The sequence below is a fragment of the Mauremys reevesii genome, linkage group 4 (genome assembly GCF_016161935.1).
Source record: "Mauremys reevesii isolate NIE-2019 linkage group 4, ASM1616193v1, whole genome shotgun sequence".
NCBI classification, from domain to species: domain Eukaryota; kingdom Metazoa; phylum Chordata; order Testudines; family Geoemydidae; genus Mauremys; species Mauremys reevesii.
Window position 1 is genome coordinate 64627585 of NC_052626.1, and position 25745 is coordinate 64653329.

The following is a 25745-nucleotide window of genomic DNA, read 5'->3' on the forward strand; positions in this document are numbered from 1 at the left end:
ACTATCATGATTTATAATTTAAGCCTCTTTAACTGAAGGTCAGGGCTTTCTCACTAAATACCTTGAAAATTTGTTTGACTAAGTCAGCCGAAGAACGGTAAATAAGAGCAAGTAAATGTATTTGCTGAATAATGTGAATGATTTATTTTTTTAAGTGCTGGAATGCCACCAAATGAAAGCTGAAATACACTGTGATTGATTGATTCAGGATGGTGCCTTTTAAATTATGTTCAATAAAGATTTGTGGATTCAATTTGCTATCGATTGTCACTTTGTATTTAGTATAATTCATTCCACAGCACTTAATGGTATAAATGGTTACTTGTCTTAGGGTCAAATCTCCCCTCATGCCTTAGAGGGCATGGACATCTCCCATAGAACTGATGTGGCTCTGTTGCACAGATGATGGAGGGAAAGCCCACAAAAGTATTGGGGGTGGGATAGAAAAGGACAGAGAAGTAGTAACGAGTGAGAAGAAATGAGGCTGGGTTGGTGGATCCACCACCACCACAGATCCACTGCCCACTGTAAAGCAAAGGCAGAACAGCTGAAGTATTGCAGCCTCAGGACAGTTGTTCAAATTCAGTGACCACTTATGATACATGATGGGCCTTACACTTAATCTGTGCTCTTGTGCGATATCATTCAGATTCTGAAATAAACTTTCACAATAACGTTGTGCTTTTGAAGACATCAGGACAAAAGCAAGAGTCATTAATCATTCATTTTCATGACTTTCTACAGGTGGTGAAATATCGATAACTCTTTTTAATGCGCCATCCATTAACCACAATATTCCATCAGCTAAATGCAGTGTGTTTTATAAGACTGTAGTCAGCACCAAGAAAACTCTTACCTAGTAATGTTTTGATACCACGAGTGAATTATCAATTCATCTAACCACTGTTTCTTCTATAGTTAAATTATCATCACGTCAGGCCCATTTCATTCCAATTCCTAAGCCTGTGCTGAAGGCTAAAAGTCCTGAAAGCAATCCTTAAAAAAAATCAGATAAAACAAAAGATGACTGTGGCTGCTTGTGCCAAGCACAGAATTCTTGCTGGCTGCTCTCATCAGCAGTCTGGCCTATTAACCTCTATGCCTTCTATTTTACAGCAGGCGACAATGTTTTTTGTGATGTTCCAACATGATAAGATGGCTAAGTCTTCCCCCGCCCCCTTTTGAAAATGTCTCTGGTGTCTGTAGAGAGAAGACAAGTCATGGCAGAAAGTCTAAATTGACTAAGGGTACGTCTCCATTTAAGGTGGGAGGTGCGATTCCCAGTTTGCGTGGGTACCTGTTGGGTGGCTAACTCGAGCCACCGCCCATGCTATCCTTGTTACTTGGCTATCCTGTTGTTTTTAGAGCTGGGTACATCTGTGACCTGGGAAACACACCTCCCAGCCCAGTTGTAGACAAATCTTAAGAGTGAGCCAAATCCTGTCTGCTAGACAGATTCTTATGCGCCCACTACAAGCTCAAGGTAACAGGTCTGTTGTCTAAGCCTCAGATTCATCATACCTTGACTTTACGGTAATCACACATTCAGCTCCTGGAAGGATATGTTCAGCCCTTCATTCTTCCACAGCAGATACATTAGAGTCTGGATCTTTTGGATAATACCTTATAGCTCTGTCTACTCTGTGGACATGAAAGATCACATGACACTTTAAAGTTTGCTGCAATGTTCTAGGCCAAATTTTACTCCTTCCTACCATTGTGCACTGGGCTATTTCCTTAACTACTGCTCTCCACTGCCAACGTGGCTGTTTTTAAGTGCTGCCATTTGAAAACTATTGCTCATTAAAATGTCTAATTCCAACCATTTTAAAAGTGAACTTTAAATTATTTAGGGGCAAACCTTGAGGCCTGGATATGCATTCTTACAGATCATGTTAGCCCCATATGATTTGTAAGCAGGGATGAACAATCTTGAAGGGGGCAGATGGCTAAGAATCAGGTCTTTGGGAGAAGTGTATACAGTCACCGTTGAAGGAAGGCTTCCTTACCTCCCTCACAAGCCCAGAGTAGCTGTGGCATCAAGCAAGCTATGCGGTTTAGTCTGTTTCTCTGCCAGAGAGCTGGGAAGGTCAGTATTAGGGGATGAATTGCACAGAAAAAAATAAGCACAAATCAGGCTTAAATTAGAAAAGCACAATATATTCACAATATGGCTGTGAATCTACATTAACTATATGGAGTCTGATGCACAACTGCAGGGGCGGCTCTAGGCATTTTGCCGCCCCAAGCATGGCAGGCAGGCTGCCTGGGGCGGCTTGCCTGAGGAGGGTCCGCTGGTTCCGCAGCTTCGGCGGACCTCCCGCAGGCACGCCGAATCTGCAGGACCAGCGGATCCTCCACAGGCACGCCCGCGGGAGGTCCACCGAAGCCGCAGGACCAGCGGACCCTCCGCAGGCAAGCCGCCGAAGGCAGCCTGCCTGCCGTCCTCGTGGCACCGGCAGAGCGCCCCCCGCGGCTTGCCGCCCCAAGCACGTGCGTGGCGTGCTGGGGCCTGGAGCCGCCCCTGCACAACTGGGTTGTAGTAAAGGGCAACGGCACATAATACACAAAAGCCACTTCATTACTGTATATATGGATAGAAGATAGAAATAATGCAGAACCCTGTTAGATATTTAATCATAATGTACAACACAACTAATATTCTTAAGTGTATTTTCTTGTTAGTTATTTACTGGAGAATTATATGCTCTGCATATGTCTGTGTATGTGCATGCATGCACACACACTCACACCCCCACTCAAAGATATGCAGAAAGGCCCACATTTTAATAATTTAGTTTCAAAGACTGGTCATTTTCACAACCTTGTCTTACTCTCTAATATCCCCAAACTCTCTGAACATCAGTTTCTCTGTATCTTTGCTTTGCAATTAATTGAATGAAGCCTTAGCAATCGGCAGGGAATTTAGTGTACTTGTAGCACTGAACTCATTCTCCCCCTACTTAAAAAAAAACAAGTTTCAAAAAAAAAAAAAAGGGAGAAAAGGAATAGCTGGCATATATTTTCTGCTCTTTCTTTCTTTCTTTTGTTCATTTGTGTCCTGGCACCGGACCAAAAGAGTTTAGGAGAAGACTGAAGAAGAAAATTGCAAGCCATGCAGTACGTGTATTGGAACTGACATGTCTAATACCATGTGATTCATGGAGGCTTTGGACTGCACTAAATAAAAGTACCCAAACAGCCTGCCCATGGGGGCGAGGTGGATTAATTCCTAATAATAATGTAATGAGAGATAAGAAAAGAGAGCATAGCCAGAAAATCCAAAGAAATCACACTTTGAAATAGCTTACTTACATACAATGCTATCCTATATGCCCAAAATAAAAAAAAAAAAAAAAATTGCATTACAGGTAAAACCACACTATATTTATCTCTTCCTGATCCAGCACCCTTCCCCTTCCCCCAGCTCCCCTTTTTTACACTTTTATATACTATTTGTCTTATGTCTCATATTATCGTCATATATCAGGTCAGGGTAGATAGTGTGCTACCCTTTTTGTTTTTTTTGTTATGTTTTGTTTTGTAAAGTGAACATGGGGGGACATGACAAAGGTAACCCTGCAAGGGGTACAGTACTCTGGAAAGGTTGAGAATCACTGGGTTATAGGTTCGGATTAAGGTGAATCAGAGGGGGAATGAATAGTTAAAAGGTATTGGATTACAGGTCACTTGGATACATACATTATCAGAGGTACACAAGCTCTCAGGACCAGCAAGGAAGAGAATTGGAAAGGTTTGGCAGGGCTGATAGGTGAAAGGGCTCAGAATAGCAGAATAATAGCATAGGTGCTGCAGATCAGTACAACATCGCTTTAATGTTGTACACCAGAGAGCTAAGTGAAAAAAAAAAGCTCTACCAGAGCTCTGGGGTCCTGCCTTGTAATCAGATGCCATGGCAGAGGAGAGATGCAGAGGCAGGGTGCAGTGTGTGAGTGGTGGTGGTAGGAGGTGGTGTACTGACACTTTTTGAATCAATGGAATACACTGATTGGTGAGCTTTAAGTTTGTGAGTGGTGAGCTTTATATTTTGTTATGGGCATTGAGTAACAGAACATTCAGGAGGCATCATGTGTGGTTTTCTCGGTTTCTTTGCTGTTCTAGCAGCTGTTCACAACACACACATAGGCAGATGGGAGATTCACATCCTTCTTCAGGGGGAACACACATCCACACACACACCACAACACACATGATCGCCACTGGCCAAAAATGTAAAAAATGACCTCAAATTCTATTATTCTTTCTCCATATCAAGTCCATTTCCATTCTTCCTCTCCTCTGACCCTCCTCTGTTCCTCTGTTTCTCCCTGTCCCTCCCTGTTGTGTCTTCCTCCACTCCTCCACCAGACACACACAATGCTGCAGTCAAGAAGTAACCCTGTGTGTATTACAGCGTGGCTATTGTTAGTGCTGTGGAATTTTTGTTACATTTTCCATGTGGAATTGAATTGGTTGTGAAAATATAGAACATCATTGGATTTCAGGAATTAAAATCTTTCCAGATAAGTCTATTCTTAGTGTCAAAGGCTTTGAAAATATGTCTTTTTATTCTAAGAACACTAAGCAAATCAAGGGTTAAGAAATGTACTTAATTTGGCATTGTATTAATGCAAAACAATCTTTCTTTTGTTTTTATCATAGATATAAATCTAACCAGCATCAATTTGCGAGAGGCGGAGGAGAGGAAAAATGCAGGAGACTTCTGTTTTTCCCTGCTGCCCAACCTCCAAAGCTCCAGGTCACAGCCACAATTGGCTGAGAAGAACTGGCTGAGGTTTCAAGTTAGCTGAAGGGACTGTCAACTGAGCAACACAACACATTTCCCACATCCTTTTCTGAAAAGGCTTCCACTCATTTTGGATTAGGTTCTGTTGTTTTATCTGATTCCGTTCACTCCATCCCTCTTTACTAAAAATGTTTGGAACTGTAGTTCTCCTCTATGGAGAGACCCAATTTCAAGGTGACACTATTGCTATTCTGGAACAGCAGAATTCAAAAGGGCACTTTTCACTCTACCAGGGAGCTGTCTCCCATGGTGGTGCTTAAAGATAAATATAATCAGCTTAGAGATGCTGTTATGTCTCCTGTTTTCTTCCTCCTCCTAATGGCTTGATGACTAGATCAATTGCTTAATCAGGTCAATGAATATTAACAAGAATATGGGCAACCTCTCTTAGCTGAATAAGAATTGAGCCATCCTGTTTGTGTACTCTGCACTGGAGCTTTAGGATGAGTTTTCAAACTAGATAAAATGATTATTTCCCTTAGGAACTTTCAAAAATAGTTAGTCAACACATGCTCCAGTCATAAGCATCAATTTAGTGTCTTTTCACATCTCATTGTAGATTCATGTTTCTCTTCCATGCCTAATCCTAGCCTAATTCTGCAAACTGCGTACTAGATAGAGTCACACCCTGGAAATCAATTGGACTACTCACAGAAGTAGAGCTTATTGCTTGATACGAGGTATTCACAGGATTGATCTTTAAATCAGTAGCAACACCATGTCACTTTCCATATTCTTGCCATGACTCCTACATTGCTGGAGGTCTGTATTTCACTCCTGTGCTGAACTTGGACAAGGGCCATTGTTTCTGATACAGAGATGTCAAATCATGCTTCTTCTCATCCCTTCCACTGAATCAGCCTAACCTGCAAGTCTCTGGTCAATCCAACGTTCCTCAAAGTAGATTTTGCTGCCTATTTACAGGAGGATATTGGCTTTTTGCATTTTTACTAATCATTGTAATGAGCTGATTGTCAGTGAAATGTGCCATAGAGAGTAAAGTCTCTTTATCCACAGAACAGGTAAAGCAGCAGTGAAAGTTTCCTCAAACTGTCCCAACAATGTGCTTCAGGCCTGGCCTGGCAAAAGATACTCCAGGGCTGACAGGGCATTTCAGGGTTAATGGTTTATTCAAACCCTTATATTCTCTGCTGGGATTGCAAACAAAGTAGAAAATTAGAACTAGTAGTCATTGTGGGATTGTGTGAGGTGGACAGCTGTCCACTGGGAACGGAACTGAATCCCCTGACTCATTCTACATCTGTCACCAAGAGCATCTATCACACAGCAATGACTTTTGGTCTCAATAGCCATGGAGAAGTTCCAAGCTGGAGATATAGGAAGGAATGGCTCTATATTCCGATGCTACGCTTCTGAGTCACCCCTGGTTCCACAGGTTGAGACACAACTTCATTGTGCTAGAATGGTCCCTGTAATAGAGATTTAATATTCCCATGGGGCTCCTGTGCACTCAGAATAAGTCTAAAGGAACTGTGATAAAGTATCTGGGGAGGACAAAAAACAGATTCCTCACATTATCTTCCCAGCAGCTCTCCCCAGTGCTCTTTCAAACCTCCTGACTTTAGCCGACCTTTTTGTCTATCTGCTGATCACGTGCTGTATTTGCCAACTTTATTTCTAATGTCTCAAACGGGAGCCTGTATCCCCCTGTTCCTGTATGATGTCACTACATAAGATATTGCATGGCAATGTTGTGATGCAGTCTAAAGCTATACAAATACTTAACAGGTTTTCAGGGATCAACCTAAGGAAATCCAATCACTTGGTTAAAAATTGTTACACTTTACAGAAGAGAACCAATTTGGCATCATCTTTTATGCCTTGACTGAAGGGCACATCCAGAAAATAGGCCCAGATCAGTCAGCTTTTCCCTTCGTTTCCTCTTCCTCCAGCACTCACCTCTTCTTCGCGAGGTTACAGGGTCATAATCCTTTTAGCACTAATTCATAGTCTTTCATTCAAACCATGGTTCTTACCTGTGACAACGCTGGGGATTTTAGACAGAAAGCTCTTGACTGTTCGGATAGGAACTCCACCTGCTTTGTCATCCTGCATTCTTGTAATTATATCTTCAATCTGGCAAGGGGGAAGGAAAGGATTACATTGGGTTTGCAAGAATAGTGAGTATAGATACTCATCATACTGATAAAGTATTGGCACCAGCAAAAACTAGGTGCCATGAAATCTTTTCATGTCATTTGCTAAGATTTGCTAAGCTATTCCAATTCCCTTGTCAATGGGGAGAAGGGGAAAAAGGATTGAGAATGTATTGATATGATTGGTTAATGCAAGGTTTACATGAACAATCCTAGAAATGGAAGACTAAGTTCCAGACATGTTAACAACTTCCATTTTTTCCTATTGGGCCATATCTTGAATTCCTTACTCAGTCAAAACTCCCATTGAAGACAGTTGGCCCAGAATAACTAATGCACTTCAAAGGTAAAAGTAAAAGAATTGGAAAAAAATGAAGGAAGTGGAAAAATTAAGTAAAATTTCAGATAGTTTTAGTTGCTCCTGGCATTGGTTGCCATATATTTGAGAATAGCTGCATCACACACTCATGGCTCCAGCACATAAATAATGTAATCAATCCAAACGTGACAATATTTATTTGTTGTAGACTGATAATGTGATAGGCCCTACACAAGGGGAAGGAAGTTCCTGTCCTGAAGAGCTAGCTCGTGACATCCAACATCATTTTTTCCCTCTTATTCCACGTCTCCCCAAAACAGTGGAACAAATCAAAGCTGAACTTGCCGCCTTAAAAAGTGCAGTGATGTGAGTTACCTTGGGAGTGAGACAAATGGTGCTGTGCATATTGCTATACTATTCTTACTAGTTGGCATCTGACTAGAACTAGTTGACATTTGTGTGTGTGTGTGTGTGTGTGTGTAAAAATTAGTGTTGATGAAAGTTAGTATGTCTTTTTTATTGACATAATGTGTACAACACTGGTGGCAGCAGCAGCTCAAACTTTCTAATACTCCCTTCTCAACTACAGTTGTGTGAAATAATGGATTTTTTGGTTTGCTGGCAATATGAAAAAAATTAAAATTCATTTTGGTTCAGGGTTAAAACAAAATTATTTTTTTTGTCAAATCAAGAAGTTGAAAAAGGCTTGTTTTGGGTCAAATGAAACATTTTATTTCAACAAAACCTAAACATTTTGTTTCATTTTCAACCTTTTAAAATATTTTTGGGAAATCTGAAACAAAAAATCATTTAATCATTTCAAACTGAAAAATCAAAACATTTCATTTTGAAAAAAATGTCAAAATAAAATGTAGATTTTTTTCTGAATTTTTGATAAAAACAGTTTAAAGAAACAGACGTGAATTGGCATTTTGGCATTTTTTGCCTTCACAGCTCAGAATTTATGCCAATTCGGTGGAGGGGCTGTTTTTCATGGTGTGGAACACTTTACAGTCACTGCTGATCTGGGCTCTCTTTGAATCAGCAATCTACAGGGAAAATACTCAGCTTAATAATCACCTGAGCCATGCCACACTCTCTCTCTCTCTATCTACATGACCAGTCTGCTAAATTTAGAGCATATTTTCCATACAGACAGCACAAAAGGGGAAAGGGTCAAGAGAAGATCTATCTCAGAGCAGTCAAACATTTCAGTAAAGGAAGATGGTAGAATCAGGCCACTTTATTTCTCTATTCAGAATCACTGGTTTTGCCCCCACTTTAATACTAATAATGGAAGAAAAGACGAGAATTGAAAATTCTGGTAGTTCTGCGGCATGACTTCTAATTTAGCCACACATGCAAGATGTTAAATTTAATTACATTATGATCATTATTATTGAGCTTTTCAACTATATTAACCTCTTGGACCAGATCCTGTGCACCATTTAGGACTAAATCTAGAGTTGCCTCTCCCTTTATCGGTCCCAGGACTAGCTGCATCAAGAAGCAGTCATTTATGGTCTCTAGAAATTTTATCTCTGCATCCTAGCCTGAAGTGACATATACTCAGTCAACATGGAGATATTTGAAATACCCCATTATTATTCAGTTTTCTATTTTTGTGGCCTCTCTAATCTCCCTGAGCATTTCACAATCATCATCCTGGTCAGGTGGTTGGTAGTATATTCCTACTGCTTTACTCTTATTATTCAAGCATGGAATTTCTATCCATAAAGATTCTATGGTACAGTTTGAGTCTTAAGATTTTTAATATATTTAACTCTATGTGTTCTTTCACATATAGTGCCACTCCCCCACCAGCATGATCTACTCTGCCCTTCCTATTTATTTTGTATGCTGGTATTACTGTGTGTGATGGTGTATGATTGGGACATGACCATTTGTATCATTAATGCTGCCACTGTTAGACAATTGCAACACATCTTGTACAAAGTATATTATGTAAGGTGTCAATGGAAGTTATTGTTTGCCAAGTATGATTATCCTGTTTATATGCATGTATCATTTTTGTATCTGAAGTGATGAATATTGGCTCTATCTATTTCAAGTGTATTTGCTCCTGGGATAACATCCACCAGGTAATTTACATCCAGTCTGGCCAGCACATTGTGAATGAACTATTCAAGTTGATGGCCCATTAAAGAACACTCAACCCTCACAATGAGTCATAGAAGAAGTTCTTCCTCACCTGGTGTACCTTCCTGTGGATGCTTTAGCCAGAATATGGGTAATGGCTGCTCCTAGGAATCATCAAGCCATGTAAGACATGTGACTTGCTCACATGACCCTGCATTCCATTTTGTGCTTGTAATTTTCCACAAATTAAGGCTGAGAGCTGTGTTTGGGACAGTGAAATTCCCTCCACACGGGAGAAGGTATAAAAGACCCTGGAAGCATCTCCATTTTGCCTCTTTCCTGCTCTGATCTCTGGACTATGGACTTACTCTAAAAGAAACATATTGACTATGGACTGAGGACTTTCCAATGTTTTGGAAGTTACCAGAGATGTTACAAGCCAACCTGTCTGTAACATCACTGCTACAAAACTCATCCAAGAGCTTTTCAATGATTGTATGTATATGACTTCCTTAATCCTTTTAAATCTCTCCTCTTTCTTTTCTCTTATAAATAAACCTTTAGATATTAGATACTAAAGGATTGGCAACAGCGTGATTATTGGGTAAGATCTGAGTTGTATATTGACCTGGTTATGTGGCTGATCTCTTGGGATTAGCATTTGTATACAACCACTTACAAAATTTGTCAATATTTACTTGTCTGCCTTCCTGTGATGTAACTAAATGGGACTCTCTTTCATCTGACTGTTTCTCTTCAGCTCCTACTGGTACTTTATCAACTTCTATCCTCTCCTCTTTGCTAGGATATAGAGAATGTCCGTTAAGAGATCCTCCCCTATGGGACGTCTCTGTCCAAACTGTGTGCTCCTCCTCAACTGTAAGCTTTTCCCTACCTCTTAAGTTTAAATATTTCTCTACTACCTTTTTAATTTTACATGCCAGCAATCTGGTTCATTTTGGTTTAGGTGGAGCCCATCCTTCCTGCATAGGGTCATCCTTTCCCAAAAGGTTCCACAGTTCCTAATTAACCCTTCTCTCTACACCATTGTCTCATCCACGCATTGAGACCCTGTAGTTCTGCCTGTCTAACTGGCCTGCACATGGACCTGGAAGCATTTCAGAGATGGTTACCATGGAGGTACTGGACTTTCATCTCTTACCTAGGAGCCTAAATTTGGCCTCCAGGACCTCACTCCGATCTTTCCGTATGTCACTTGTACCTACACATAGTACAACCAACAGCTCCTCCCCAGCACTGCACACAAGTCTGTTTAGATGTCTTGAGAGAGCCGTATCCTTCACACCCAGCAGGCAATTCACCATGCAGGTTCTCCCAGTCATCACAAACCCAGTTATCTATATTTCTAATAATTGAATCCCCCATTACTATTACCTGTCTCTTCCTGATAACTGGGGTCCCCTACCCCAGAAGGGGTATCCTCAAGGTGAGAGGATACCATGACATCATCTGGAAAGAGGGTCCTAACTATGGGATCATTTCCTTCTGCTCCAGTTTGATGGTCTTCTTCCCTGAGACTTTCATTCTCCTCAAAAGCACAGAAGCTGTCAGACTGGGGGTGGGACTGCTCTACTGTGTCCTGGAAAGTCTCATCTATGTACCTCTCTGTCTTCCTTATCTCCTCCAGTTCAGCCATGAGCTGCTTTGCACCAAATGCATACATATGCCACCTGCCCAAGCATAAACATACATGTGACATCCAGTTCAATAAATTGGAGAGCCCCTATTCTGCACAAATGCATATAGTTATTTCCAAAAGCCAAAATAACAGTAGGGTCTGATTGCTGGAGCAGTGGAAAACTCAAGTCCCTTCCTATTTCCTCTAAAATATGAGGGGATTTTTGCCCTTTTGAGGACATTCAATCTGTTTCCACCTGGAGACAATGGTGTTAGTTCCAGGGGGAATGACAAACTAAACATTAGTGCTGTACAGATATCAAATAGCTTCAGGACAGCCTTTCCTCTGATCAGAGGTCTGAGGTCTACAAGATGCCCCCTGTCCATGACACATTCAAGGCTCCTCTTCTACCAATTATGGATGTTTAAAATATTCATAGTACCCCCTTGTTACACTAGGAGTTGGAGTTCTGCAATTCTTCCATTCCCTTTGGAACGCAGGTCTGATGCCTAGGAGATACTGGATGCCCCTTTTTCACAGTGTTTACATTTTCCCTGTGCTTTCCTCAGGATGGATGGGCAGGAATGTAATCCTTGCAAAGAATCTCTCTCCACCACAATGACAGATTGAAGCATTATAACCATGAACCTGGATGATTTCCCCTTAACTTTAGAAGCATTTAAAAAAAGATCTCAGGTCAACTTTGATTTGCAGGCTCCATTTCTACATTTCAAAAATTAATTTAATTCCAAGGTTTACTGGGGTTGTAAGGCAGTCTTGCCTACTGCAGATGCTGAATTTGATCACCATGTTTGTAACCTCAGGCTATCACGTGAATGAACTACTCACCTTGTTTATATATTAATTTTAAACTGACACATGCACTGGTGAATGGATCAGCAGCAGAAACCAAGACACAGAGAAAAATGCTATTAGAATTACAAGAGATTCTGTTGACAGCTGGTTATCCATATTTAATCTGTCATAGACTAATGTTGATTCCCTCCATATCATACAGACCACTGAGGAACAGAACAATTTTACTTACACCCTAACTCTGTACACCACTCAGAGCTCTTAGTTGGCCATAATAGTTTTCTCCATTTAAGAATTGTTAGAAGAGTAGCAGCTCGTGTGTCCCATCCTGTAGAATACATATTTCAACAAGGACTTTCAAAGAAATAATAGCATCAAGACATCAATGAATGGCCTGGCAGCCATAACAGAGTCCTGCAAGGAACTTTCAAAATTACTCAGTGAACAAGAACATATGCAATTACAGTGCCACATCTACACTGAGGACATGGAACTGCTAGTGAGCAGTCACTGGGTGAATTATGTCACACCAGCTTTTGTCCCCACATGGAAACCAGAAGTGCAGAGGCACTTGAAGATATCAAAATTTGCTGATTCTTTCTGCATCTGTCTAAAATACAGCTTTTGCTATTGATTCATACTGCTAAAACTCTTGTCCAGGCTCTCATCATTTCAATTACTGCAACATCTTCTCCAGCCTTGACAAATGCAATCTTGCCCCACTCATTTCCATTCAGAGTGTGGCTGCAAAGATAATTTTCCTAGCCTGTCACCGGGACCCTGTCACGCCCTCTCTCTGAATCCCTCCACTGGCTACCCTCCAACCCCAATTACATCAAACATAAGCTGCTTGTATTCACTTTCAAGGCCCTTCAGAGTCAAACCCCCACCCTACCTATAACTTCTCATTCACTATCAAGTTGTCAGTGCTTGCTTCCGATAAGCTCATGATGCCAACTGCCATTGCTCACTAGTTAAATTTTCAAACAAACAGATCCATGCTTTCTCCCACGCTGTCCCACAGACTTGGGAGGTAAATGTCCACAAAGTTATCACCTTCCAATCCCTCCTCATTATCCCTTTTCAAAACTCTTCATCATGATGCCTACATAAAACTGGACAATGGTTAGGCTGCTGCTGTCCTGAGACCACCTCCCATCATGCTGATCAATATTGTTTCATTGTTTGTACGCCTCCCACCTGACTGTAACCATCTGTTGTCTTTCATCCTATGCCAACACTGTAAGCCACTTGGGGCAGGGATCACCTCTTTTGTTCTGTGTTTGTACAACACCTCGCATAATGGTCCCCTGGTCTACAGTAGGGCCATCAAATGCTACAGTAATACAAATACCAAATCATAATAATAAAACAAGAGTTAAGCAAAACATTCCCAAAGGAAGAAAAATACAGTTGAAAAGTTTGATACACATGTATTCTATTATTCCGGGTTTACCAATGGAAAAACTGAGGCATAGAGCAATTAAGTGACTTGTCCAAGGTTACCCTGCAAGTCTATGTCAGATCCAAGAATAGATCTCAGATCTCCTGTCTTCTGGTCCTTTTTAACCATGAAACATTGACCAAGATTTTTAAACATGGGTGCTTAAAATTTCAGCTCCTAAATTCTTATTTAGATGTTTTAAAAAAAATCAGCCTCCTTAGTTAAAGTAGCATCCAGAAGCTTCCAGCTCCCAAGCCATATATTTCTTCCAGTGCAGCTGATATTCAAGATGGACCAAAATGTTCAGTCAGGCTCTCAACTAACAGAAACTTCAACCTGATTTAAGATCTGAATAAATTAAGTACCTCAAGCCTCCATAAGCCCAACTACTGTGGCACCTTTGAATGGAAATCAGACACACAACACAGCTAGATCTTTCCATTTCACACTAGAGGGGAGAAAAATAGCTTTTGGGGGTTAGACCCACTTTTTCAAGTGTCCTTTAATTTTGAGGTCTCCAGTTGTAGTTGTAGGACTAGAGCTACACAAAAATTCTTTATTATAAAATATGGAACAAATTTTCATCAATTTTTTTGCCATTTTTTAAGTATTTTGGTTTCCAATGAAAATTTTCAATTAAAAATTAATTGTTGCAGCAAGAAAAACACCTTCACTCCTCCTCTACACCCCACCCACCCGCCACCAAGGCACAACTTTTCATAATCTCCCTCCCACACAAAAAATATAGAAAATTTCAAACAAAACCATTTCTTTTGAAGGGTTTAGCAAAATATACTTTTATCTCTTTTTTTTGAACAGCACTACTGAAAAATCAGGCAACTAGAGGACTGTGAAGTTAGGCATTTCAAAATAGAGACATCCAAAAGTATGACTATGACATTCCGGGGTGCAATCCAGACCAGTGAGAGTTGTGTCACCTCTGCTCTAACTTTGGATGGCTTCATAATGCCTTGATCCTGTAGATCCCACTTGGAGCACTCACTCTGCCAGCATGCAGGTCACACCTTGAGTGCCTGTGGATAGCCACAGCTCTGGTTCAGCAGATCCCAGCAGCCTGTCAGCAAACACCAGCCCCACTCTGGATCCCAACAGCCGTGGTTATTATTTGCAGGGTGACCCAACACACTCCCAGTCCTGAATTCGCCTTCCCCCGCCCCCGCCAATGTGTGTTCTATACTGTCCAGCCGTCTCCTGGACACATCAGATATATTGTAGATCCCTTGTGCCTGCAAGGGAACAATATACGACAACTTGCTCCTTTCAAACAGAGTTACCACACAGCCCACTTTAACCACAACCCTTGATTAGTTTTGTTTAAGAATACAAGTTTATTAAACAAAAAAGATAGGATTTTAAGGGAGTACGAGTACTAAGGCATTAAAGCCAGAAATGGTTACAAGAAAAATAAAGATAAAAGGCTTCCTAGCACTATACTTAAATTAGACTTGGTGAAATTCTTACCACATGTTTTCAGTAGCATTGCTGCCCAAGTTTCAGGTCAGGATCTGCTCCCAAGGTCCAATGGCTGTTTCTTTTGTCTTCTTAGGTGAAAAGAGAGAGATGGACATGGAGAGAAAACTTGGGGTGGTTTTGCCTCTTATTTTTATAGCTGTCATCCTTTCAAAAGCATTTTCCTGAGCGTGGCCCCGAGTTAGAGTTATTTCCAGCTGACAGCAAGGAGACATGGAGCCTCGCGGCTCCATGCTGTTTCTTTTCACCTGTGTATGCTGAAATGCAGCTTTTCTTTGTCTTCTTTATTCCCCCTCTTGCTGTCTGAGGACTCTGTTTATAGCTAATATGCAAACTGAGGTAACCTTCCCTCCTTGTTTAAAGATAGTTTGTTTGAAAGTGTGCCTTTAACATCATACAGGGGGATTTCATAACTTTACACAATGTTGCTACAGACATTTCGCCATGATATTATTGACCAGTGAGCTACTCATTTTCAAGTGATAATGCCTCACAAAGCATATGTTGTACAAACATTATTACACTAGCATGTAGGGTGGGAATACAGGGGTGCATTCCATCCCAATGACACTTTTGAAACTTTGAGCATTAGTGACTTGCCCAAGTTCACACAATGAGTCAGTGATAAAAACAGAAAGAGAACCCAGGTTTCCTGACTCAATCCCATGCCCCGTTCAACTAACCCTGCTGCCTGTGGTTTTTGTTGTTGTTGGGATTGTTTTTAATTAAAAAGAAAATACTTGCCATCATTGAGGGAGGGAAAATAGAATTATGGGCCCAAAACTATGTTCACATTTCAAACCCCATAATTCCGATTAGTTTGCTTGGCGGGTGTTTGTTTGATCCATTATAAAGAAATTATTATTGTTGTTTTTTTGCAAAAGCCCTGTTTCAGGGTTTCTATTTTGAAACTTTCCAAAGTTTGCAGATGTTTGTATCCAAGGTTTTGGTTCATGCTCATCTTTGGAAACGTTTCAGGAAGTAGGTGACAGTCATAAGGGAAAAAAAAGCTCACTACAGCATCAGACATGCAGAAAAACAAATGGAGTATCAAGTGTGAAGCCCATTTTTATTACACTGTATCATCCTAACTTTGCAAAGCATTGCCTATTTGTAACTGCTAATGGCTCTGTTCAGTTCCTGCCTTTCATTAGAGTTCTCTTCTATCTGGAAAGTAGCAAAAATGAATCCTTGGATATTTCATCTCATCTGTGTGGGAGGCAGAAAACAGTACAAGCAAATGATAATCATATTTCTTAATCCAAAGTGCATAAGCTTCATTGAACTGGCTTCTGCCAAGCAAAAATCATGATAAGAAGAGGCAATTTTTTCCATTATGTGGTCATTGATATTTCTTTTAGCTGTTCACTCCCTTGTAGTAGTAAGGGGCATTTCACTTATCCAGGGACAAGGGCTTACTAGCTTCTTGAGAAACCAATGGAAAATTAATTTATAAGCTGACAATTTCAGCCACAAAATGTGTGTATAACAAACCACACAGACATAGTCTCTCTCATAACTGGAAGCTGTCATATGACTCCAACCACCCCTCTTTATGGTCCCTCTGTCCTAAGATAGCTGCACTTCACATCAGCACACTTTCACAGCATTTGCAAAGTGCTTTGAGGCTCTAGGAGCATATGACTATCAACACAAAGAGGATTCTGAATGCAATAGTTTGCAATATACTGTTGTATTCTCATGAACCAAATTCCAAATCCACTCCTTTATCCATCCAATATAAAGGGGCTTCTGAATATTCATTAGACCTTCTCTCGTTCCATTCTAAGCACTTCCACTAGCAAAAAACCAGGAAGAGCTTGAGTTTCAAGCCCAGCTGTGCTGAATACCACTATTCTGGGGTGAGGTTGGACAGCAGTCTATTTTCCCATACACGTTACTACAGTACCATCTTCGTCTGCTTGTTATAATAAATGCAATTAACAACCACCATCAATCTGATTTTGAAGAGTGATTTCTTGGATCCCAACATTGTGGGACAAGAGAATGATGAACCTGCACTGTGTATCCTCATCTACGAAGCGTTTCTTTGTATGAATAAGACTCACTTACATTTGACTAGTAAAACAGTTTAAGCAAAGGGGACCCAGAGCTATACAAAACAAAATCAGATTTATCTTGATTTTCCTCTCTCCATTTTAACAGAATTTTCAAAATGTTCCAGAATTTAAAATAAATTCTGTGATGATATGGGCCGGTCAGTGTCCAAAGAAATAGACACCACTATCAAAGTAATTTCAGGGCTGCGTCTCATTGCCAACTCCAGGGTTGTCATCTAATTGTCTCAAAATCTAACATCCCACATTCAATAGTAAATGATTTTTAACTCTGCTGTGAATTTGCTTGCTTTTGCCCCAGACCACAGCAAAGGAAGCCACCAGCACATGGCATACTTGAATTAAAGCATACGGACAGAACGACCTAGCTTTGTGTTGAGTCAGAAATGGAGAAGCTGACTACAGCATGTGCAGGGTGATGAGGAAGGGAGATAAATCAGAAATAAATTAAAAGTTGTCTCACCTGCCAAGGCTCAGTCATGGTTGCTAGTTTTCAGCTTCACGACACTGCCTTGTTGAACATATATCGGTACTTAGTAATTACCATCTAGTGAGTTCAATTCAGAGATCACCAGAGACTAATTTTGCCAACTCCTTCTAGTAAGCTTGTAATGGAACCAGTCCTTTTGTCCCAGCCTCTTAATCTGCATTTCTCCTCTCTGCTTCTTTCTAAATGATCCACATGTGCCAGTCTGATTCCCTGCAGCAACTGCCTGAATCTTAGCAATTCATTTCACATGCTAACCAATGGCAGAATGTTCTGTAAGTATTACTCAGCAGCACTTAATATTAAACCTAGAAAAGAAAAAACACACCTTACACTGAATAGACACAATATGGTATGCAGTTTATACTGTTTTGCCTTCTAAACTGAGAATTCTCATGAATGCTGACTGGAGTTTGATGGCATGGGGAAGGATCTATGAGCTAATGTGGTGATAACTGGATTATCAAGTATGTTTTACCTTCTCAGTTGGATTGAAGTGTAAATTAAAAATCAGTAAAATCAACGAGGAGTCCTTGTGGCATCTTAGAGACTAACAAATTTATTTCAGCATAAGTTTTCGTGGGCTAGAAGCGCAAAAAAGAAAAAAGAAAAAAACAGCCAGAGTGCTGCCGAAGCACAAAAAAAAGAAAAGAAAAAAAGGCAGCCGGAGTGCCGCAGAAGCGCAAAAAAGAAAACAAGAAAAAAGAAAAAAGAGAGGCTGGAGCGCCACCGAAGAAAAAAACCCCAAAAATGAAATGTGCCTTCCCCACTGCCTCTTCCCCCTGTCTCCCGCTTCTTCTTTTGGCGAGAAGAGCCATTCTCCTCCCCAGCTGCTCCTCGCTCTTCCTCTGCCCCTTGCACGTCTCCCCTGCTCTCCCCAAGTGTTTCCCTCTCTCGCTGCATAGCTGAGAGCCCCCGCGGCTGGAACTGCAGCCTTTCAGTTACTGTTATGGGCAGTTCGCAAATGCAAGTCGTCTTCTGCCCAAGAGAAATTGACCGGCTTGAAACTGACTGGCTTGCAATGGTAAACCTCGCTATACCGCGACCCCGCATTTATCGCGATCAAATTTTATGGACCCCAATCATCGTGTTATAGCAGGGTTTCACTGTACTTTTGACCAGCACCATTCCTTGACTAGATTCATACGGTTGACCTAGGAAAGCTCTAAAAGAATTAACTGCAGTTTAATAAGAGAATAAGAATTTATGATGAAAAGCAAAATTAAACCACAGGTCGGAATCTGAAGTGGGAAAAAGTAAAGATTTAGCTGAAAATTTGTTCTTTCACAAATCAGTTCTTTACAGGCTGTGTGGGTGGGGGGAAGGTAGAGAGCGAGAACTCTGTTTAGAAAAGCTTTTAATAGAGTGATCTATTGCAGGGATTGACGGAAGTCTGCTGCCTCACTACAGAAATTTTTAGACGCACAAGTTGCCTTGGTAACAAGAAAGATTTTCTTTTCTGTTGCATCACTGCACCTAACGTAAAAACAGCCAGGTCTTCAGACTACATTAGCTTATACAATGACGACTAAAAAATAGAATTCAGCAGACCTACCTGACAGAAATGCAGATAAGGGGGCTGTTTCAGAAGAGGCGAATGCTGTACATTCATAAACGAATTTCCCCCATCCCCACACACACTTTCATTCACTATATGGCAGAGTACCAGGGTAAGACCCATTAATCTAATAACCAAGAGCATGAAGATGCTGAGCTGTGCCACAGAGAAACAGCTTCTGTACCAAACTCACCTAAAATAAGCTTATACATACAAACGTTCTGAAATAGCAATTGTCAGAAACAAAAGCTGGCCAAAGCAGTTTCAGTTCACCAGCCTTTCCCATCAGTTTCACTCTGTGTGGTGTTTGCTACCGTGAGTATCATTCTGAGTGCTCACTTTGAACCAATCCCCAATATACAAAATTAAATACTGCAGAAACCAAGGATTTTCACCTGAATTTGTGCTGGAACCGTAAATGAGCTCCATCTCATTGACAAAGCTTCAGGAATCTTAAATCCTTCAGCAAACCTGGGCTAAGTTTCATGTTTGTAATGAGACCCAGCAGGCCAGTTTTGCAGATTTGGGGTTTTGTAACAGTATTTTAGAAGACTTAATTTTATTTTGAAATTCTATGAATGAATCGATGGAGAGGGCCATGAGAATAGCCAACTAGTTACAGAACAGGGAAGTTTGTGTACCACTGATTTCTGAATTACCGGTCAACTACCACTTCAGATTAATTCAACAAAGATGCATACTCTACTCCAGTTAATGAGCCATAGCTACTCTGATGCAAAACTGAACAGAATGTCACCTAAAATGAAGATGTTTTCAAGAACATAACAAGCATAATTAAATTCCAGACTCTCACTTCCCAGATCCAAGTACCACATTTAACTGAAGCAGCACATATCTCCAGTCCTGTTTTTGCCACCTGGAAGGTCAGCATAGCTACCCAGAACAGGAGACTATTTGCCAATATTGTGGTGGACATTTTACTCTCTCTGCATCTCCATGATTAATATGTAATTTGGTCACAGCTCAGACTAGTGCTTTCCAGTTGTCCATTTTATACATGGAAATCCCAATCTCCAGCAGCCTATTCACAACCTGGAATCAGGATGAAATGTCTCTTTCCAATGTCCACTCTGCCCAGTGCATTATTTGTGGTGGGGGTTCAGGTCTAGGGCACTTCTGGAGATAAGATCCTGGACCACCTGGGTCCAGGATCTGTTCTGGTAGAGCAAGTCCTGTGTTCCCAAGTCTTCACAAAAATTAGGATTCAATTACAAAATATACGCCCAGGGGTGGCTCTAGGTACTTTGCCGCCCCAAGCACGGCAGGCAGGCTGCCTTAAGCGGCTTGCCTGCAGGAGATCCCCGGTCCCGCGGATTCGGTGGCAGCCTGCGGGAGGTCCGCTAAAGCCGCAGGACCAGCGGACCCTCCACAGGCATGCCACCGAAGGCAACCTGACTGCCGCCCTCGTGACGACCGGCAGAGCACCCCCCGTGGCTTGCCACCCCAGGCACGCGCTTGGCGTGCTGGTGACTGGAGCCGCCCCTGTATATGCCCACAATTTAAAAAATCCCAAACGCCCAGACTTCTACCAGCAAATTCCCATACTAAAACTTAAGCAAATGTTCTGGAAGCTGCTGTCCAGTATCCTCCTTTACACAGCTGGAAATACAGAATTGCAAAACTCTATTCTGCCTGCCTGAACCAAGACACAGTCAGCAAAAGGAAATCCCAGCCCTGGCAATGACCTCCTTTTCCAGCTACAGTGCCATCTGGAAAGGAGACTTTCCATGGAGCAGGCTGGAAGAAGCCACAGTGTGGCAGAGTACAGAAAGAATGATTTTCGGTGACACGGGGCAGGTGAGACAAAGCAGGCTGCACTTACTGTGGAAGGGAAGAATATAAATGACTCAGCAAGCAGCTGTTGCTAAGTTACCTTGTAAAAAAAAAAGGTAAAAAAAAAAAAGCATAAGTTATACCTGGTAGTGAGCAGGTGCAGAGGAAAGATGGAGCGGGAGGAGCTGATGGATACCCACAGTAGAGATTTGTATTATTATGGCAAAGATGATTGGGAAATTTTATGGTGTCAACATCCAAATGGGTTCTCATGTGAATGTCTGGTTCCCCACTCCTGCTTTTTAAAGGAATACAAAGTTTATACCCAACTTGTAAGTCTTTAACAAAAAGCAACACTCTACAATAAGGGGACAAAAGCTATACTGTACAAAGGACCTGTTTCTGAATATGGAAAAGTTTTTAAAACAAAGCATCACTCAGTTTAAAAATGGACATATTCTCTATTTAAAATCTCAGGGCCTAATTTTGCCGTCAGATACATATGGCACTTCTGAGGGCATCTCTGGGTCTTAGTCTCTCTTCAGAGACTGCAGGGCTGAAAGTTCTTCTTAGTGAAATCAAGGATAATTTTTGACTTTTTACACTGCAGACCTCTGTTTTCAACATGTAGATTCAACAACATGCTGTAAAATGCAGACAACAGTCATAGGCAAAATTAGGTAACAATTCATAATAGGTTGCAATATCTGCTCTGTGATATTTGTGAAATCTGGTAGCACTGGACAATAGTTTCTCCTTACAAAGTTGCAAATTTTCATTAATACGTTTCCAGCTTCCCACACAATAACGCAGATGTTAATTTGGAGCTATTCAGAAAATAGTTAATAAAATATACCCACTATCAAACTCAGCCATTTGGCACTGATGTTCTTGAGAAGAATGTCACATTAAAGAGCACAGGATCACAAATACTGGCTTCCCTGGAGAACTGATGGGCAAAACTGTACCCACTATACCCCACACCTTCATGTTTGTGGCCACTAAGTTTATACACATTAACAAAAGCAACTCAGGCTGGACAGTCTCACCAAATGATTAGCAAATGCTCCATAAACACATTAAAGACCCACAAAAGATTCTTGTGTGTGTTATATTGCACCACATAATGCAGTGTGGCAGGTCATTTCATGCATGATTTAACTCATTGCCATGCAATGTATCACAAGAAAGATTAGATCTAAAAAAGTGTGGCAAAGTGAATGCAAAGCAGTGTGGTTTGCATTACTAGCAACCCTGTTTACCACCATCAAAAGAGTCATATTTTCAATATAGCTCTCCACAAGGGTATGCAACTCCACTGTCTCTTAAATTTTTTATAAAGTAGTTCAACTAAAAGAACATATGGCATTAAAATGTTAAATGCAACAATCAAAACAGGGGGAAATAAGTTTGCTATCTGTCTCTTCAATGTTAATGCTGTTAAGTGGAAGTGTTCTTCCCAGAAGAACCCATTCCAGAAAAGGGAAGGGAAAAAAAACTATTTAAAGATTCCGTTTGCTAGGGAGTTGATATTCAGCTCAGTTTTGCTTACCTCTTCCAGTTACATCTGATTTGCATATCCATTTCTTGTAATGCTTTTTAAAAATAGGTATTAAAAAAAGCTTAAAAGTTCATGCTCATGAAAAATGCCAGATCAACAACTCTGAAGAATGAAGTCTTCAATTTATCCCCGATTAGGTACCGTTGGAGCATTGGCACAGCAAGTCTTTACGCACTTCCGCTTGCCAGCATGTCCCAGCCAATGGCATAGAGGGCTAAGTCCACTGGAATTTTACCTCTAGAATTTCATCCCACATCCATAGAGGGGAAAGACTAATAAGCCTAACCCACTATGTCACTTCGCATTAACGGTAAAATATATTGTCAATGGCTTAACAACTTTGTGACTGTTTTATGATGCCAATTAACTCTTCTCATTGTATTATTAATAGTTTATATAGCTACAAATACAAGCTAGTTGAAAAACAGTTAAAAAAAGAGCAGAGAACATTCTGGAAAACTGCAGGAAAAAATGACCTGAAATTTCAACCAGTGACAAGTCAGTTACAATAAGGTACTATAGAGATAGGAAATAAGTATCACTAAATACAGTAATTCACAGAACTTTTGACTATTGCCATAGATTAACACAACTAACAAGATAATTTAAAATAAGATGTTCCCCAAAATCAAATCCTGCTACTAAAGAAATTCTATACCTTGTGGACGAGCACCAAAAAGGGTAAATATGATGTGGTTATTAAATGTACAGTATACATATCATGTTCCTTCTTGTCTGTATGGAATGCATCTAGCACACTGCCACAAACAAGTGATAATAATATTAATAACATACACACATTATATGCACACACGTAACTTTTAGCATACATATATGTAGAAGTGTGAAATAGATAATGGATTCAGATCAAGACACCAGGTCTGAACTCCCAGATTTTGCAAAGTACAGATCCAAAGTTCCAGACTCAGACCCACTTTTAAAATGGGGTAATACAATACCCCATCATCTAGACAGCTCTAACCCTTGGGAAAATCTGGATCTGCATTTTAGCTTTTCAGGCCCATCTTTACAGTGAAGTAATGCTCAATAAACAAAGCACTTATTTTAAACAAATCCCCATTAGCTACAAAATTACATTCAGCAAAATCACATTAACAAATGAGGTCTCTTTTTTTAAATTATCAGTTTCATGTTCTTTTATTGTAATATGATCAAAGGTGTGACAGCAGCTACACTAGTTTGCTGGGTAGCAGTTGTCAAATCTAAGCAGCATAACACTGAGGAATAGAAGATACATATATTCATTCTAAAAGGTATCAGCAGAATCCATTTTTTATTTAAAGAGTCAAAAAATTGCTCTTAGAAATCTCTTTAGGGGCTTAAGCTAAATCTAGTGCTGGAGCCAGTAATGCCCAGACAGTATGGTCATCTTAAAGGCCTACTAGTGAAGCTAACATGAGAGCATTCTAACTGATTCTGACAACCATGCATTATTACAGTTAGCGTGGGCCCCCATGTAGTCCTGAAAGTAAGTTTACAGTAGCTGACACAAATCTAAAGAAAGTGACTGTCCATGAGAGAGATAAAAAATAAATGTTATACCCTAAATGAAACATGTCGACAGAAACAAAATAAAGCAGTTTTAACCCCTTGACCACAGGCATTTTCTAAATTACCAGCCAAGCCTTGATCCACATACTTAACTTTAAGCATGTGAGTTGTTTCATTGATTTAAAGATTTGTACAAAATCACTAAAGACTGTTGTCCCTTCTTTCAAGATCAGTGTCCTATTCTCACACTAGTGTTGTCCCTCTGCCATATGGTACCATAATTCTGGGTCCTTGCAGGTCAGCTTCCCCATGGAGGAGAAATCAGTGATGGATATATTCTAAATGCAACTTGTTTTGTTTACATGTATACACCAGATGATCAAACAGCATTCAGGCAATCACATCTTTCCAGAATCTGAGCCCAACTCCAGTGTCCAGTTCCCAGGGGCAATTCTGCTTCAAGGATTGACTCTAATCAGAGACCAAGACTAAAAACAAACTCTCCGGCTTCTCACACAACTCCCTCTCCCCAGGACCTTGTATAACCAAAAACTAATACTAGCATTTCTTCTAAAATTAAAGACCTGCTCCTACACGAAGAAGAAACTTAGAAAACCGTGTGTAACAGCACCACCTGGAGATGCCTGCCAAAACAATACAAATACAAAAAAAAAATCTACATTACTCCATACATATTAAGTAGACAGTACAATAACTAACAGCTGTAATAAAAACTCACTTTGTTGGATAGTAATAGTAATTAACTTGGAACAGACAGCTGAAAATCAAAAGGACAACATAAAAAAATGGCAGAAGTTGGTTACTTCCAGAGGAATTTTATGTTAAGTTCACTAACTACCATGCACAGAATGTGGAAAAATCAAGAGCAAACAATATTCACAATTTGGCAAGGAATGAGAGGTCTAATCCAATATTCCTGAACACTGTTACAGGATCTCCACATGCAAAGCCAGTATCTGAGAGAAATCACGCTGAATAATGATCAAGTGTGATCCTATCTGATCAGAGAAATAAAAATATAGTTATGGTGCCAATTCAAGAAGCGTCAGTCTAAGGAACCAAATATTCTTGTATTTGCAGAACTGAGTCCAATAGCATAGCACAGAAGAAGGGTTTTAGTGAGTTAAACTCTATTAATAAAAATATCTCCACTTCAGACATTTTCCTAGGCAAGTTACAGGGATCATATCCAGTTATTGCATATATATTAAGACACTTATGAGTAGTCACTTGCCAGAATAGATTAAAAAAGATAGTGCAACAGATATTGGAAATGGAGCAAGAGGAGGGGGGACTGAATTTCTGGGCGATCTTGTGCCTTGTTTTTATCTGATCCTGGTCTGCTCTGACCCACAGAGAGAAAAGATGGCTACAAAGATCTCTGGTTTTATGCTGGAGATGTTCCATTTAATACTAGGAATTATAAATGAAAATATAGCTGTACTTTTTGTGGTAGATTTTACTCTGGATTGTTATCCAACCTGTGTTCTGAGCCCCACTCCATTTCCCACCCCCCCCCCCAAGGCGCTCCACAAGGAGAATGGAAAAATCACTTATTTAATTAAAAGAAAATAAGAAATTGGAGTTTTTTAAATTTAAATCTGATGTTTCAATTTTCTTTTTTCGTTAAAAATTTTAACAGCCATCCAAACAGCCATCATTTACTACTGGTATGGCCTGGACCAGTGACATAGCCCCAGTCTACACACAGAAATTGCATTTAATTAAACGCATGCACTTAACTTCAGGCCATTGAGTAGTTTCACTGAATTCAATGGGAATATTCATATGGTACTGTTAAGTATGTGCTTAAATCTTTGCAAAATCAAGGCCTTAAATAAGTTTGAGTGTGACTAACATTGTTTAGTATAATTCAATTTAAGTTAAATTGGTATCAACCACTTAACTGATTTAATTTAGAAATGTGTTGCGTATACATAGAAACTGTACCAATTTTAACTCAGTTCACAAAAGGTACAGGTTCCATAGCCCCTTACCCTG

General features: G+C 40.3%; 1 protein-coding gene across 6 annotated transcripts in view; it reads right to left on the reverse strand.

Annotated features, from left to right (window-relative positions):
- RGS6 (regulator of G protein signaling 6) overlaps positions 1-25745 on the reverse strand; it is a 323298-nt gene that overhangs the window by 169212 nt on the left and 128341 nt on the right. For 5 of the 6 annotated variants that reach the window (XR_005597748.1, XR_005597746.1, XR_005597745.1 and 2 more), the window contains exon 2: positions 6805-6904. Coding sequence is in view for 1 of the 6 variants with exons in the window: in XM_039535587.1 (XP_039391521.1) it covers positions 6805-6883 (79 nt within the window). In the remaining 5 variants the exon portion in view is untranslated. Of the gene's footprint in view, positions 1-856; positions 942-6804; positions 6905-25745 lie in introns of those variants that run through there. The other variant, XR_005597747.1, reaches the window with a different exon arrangement.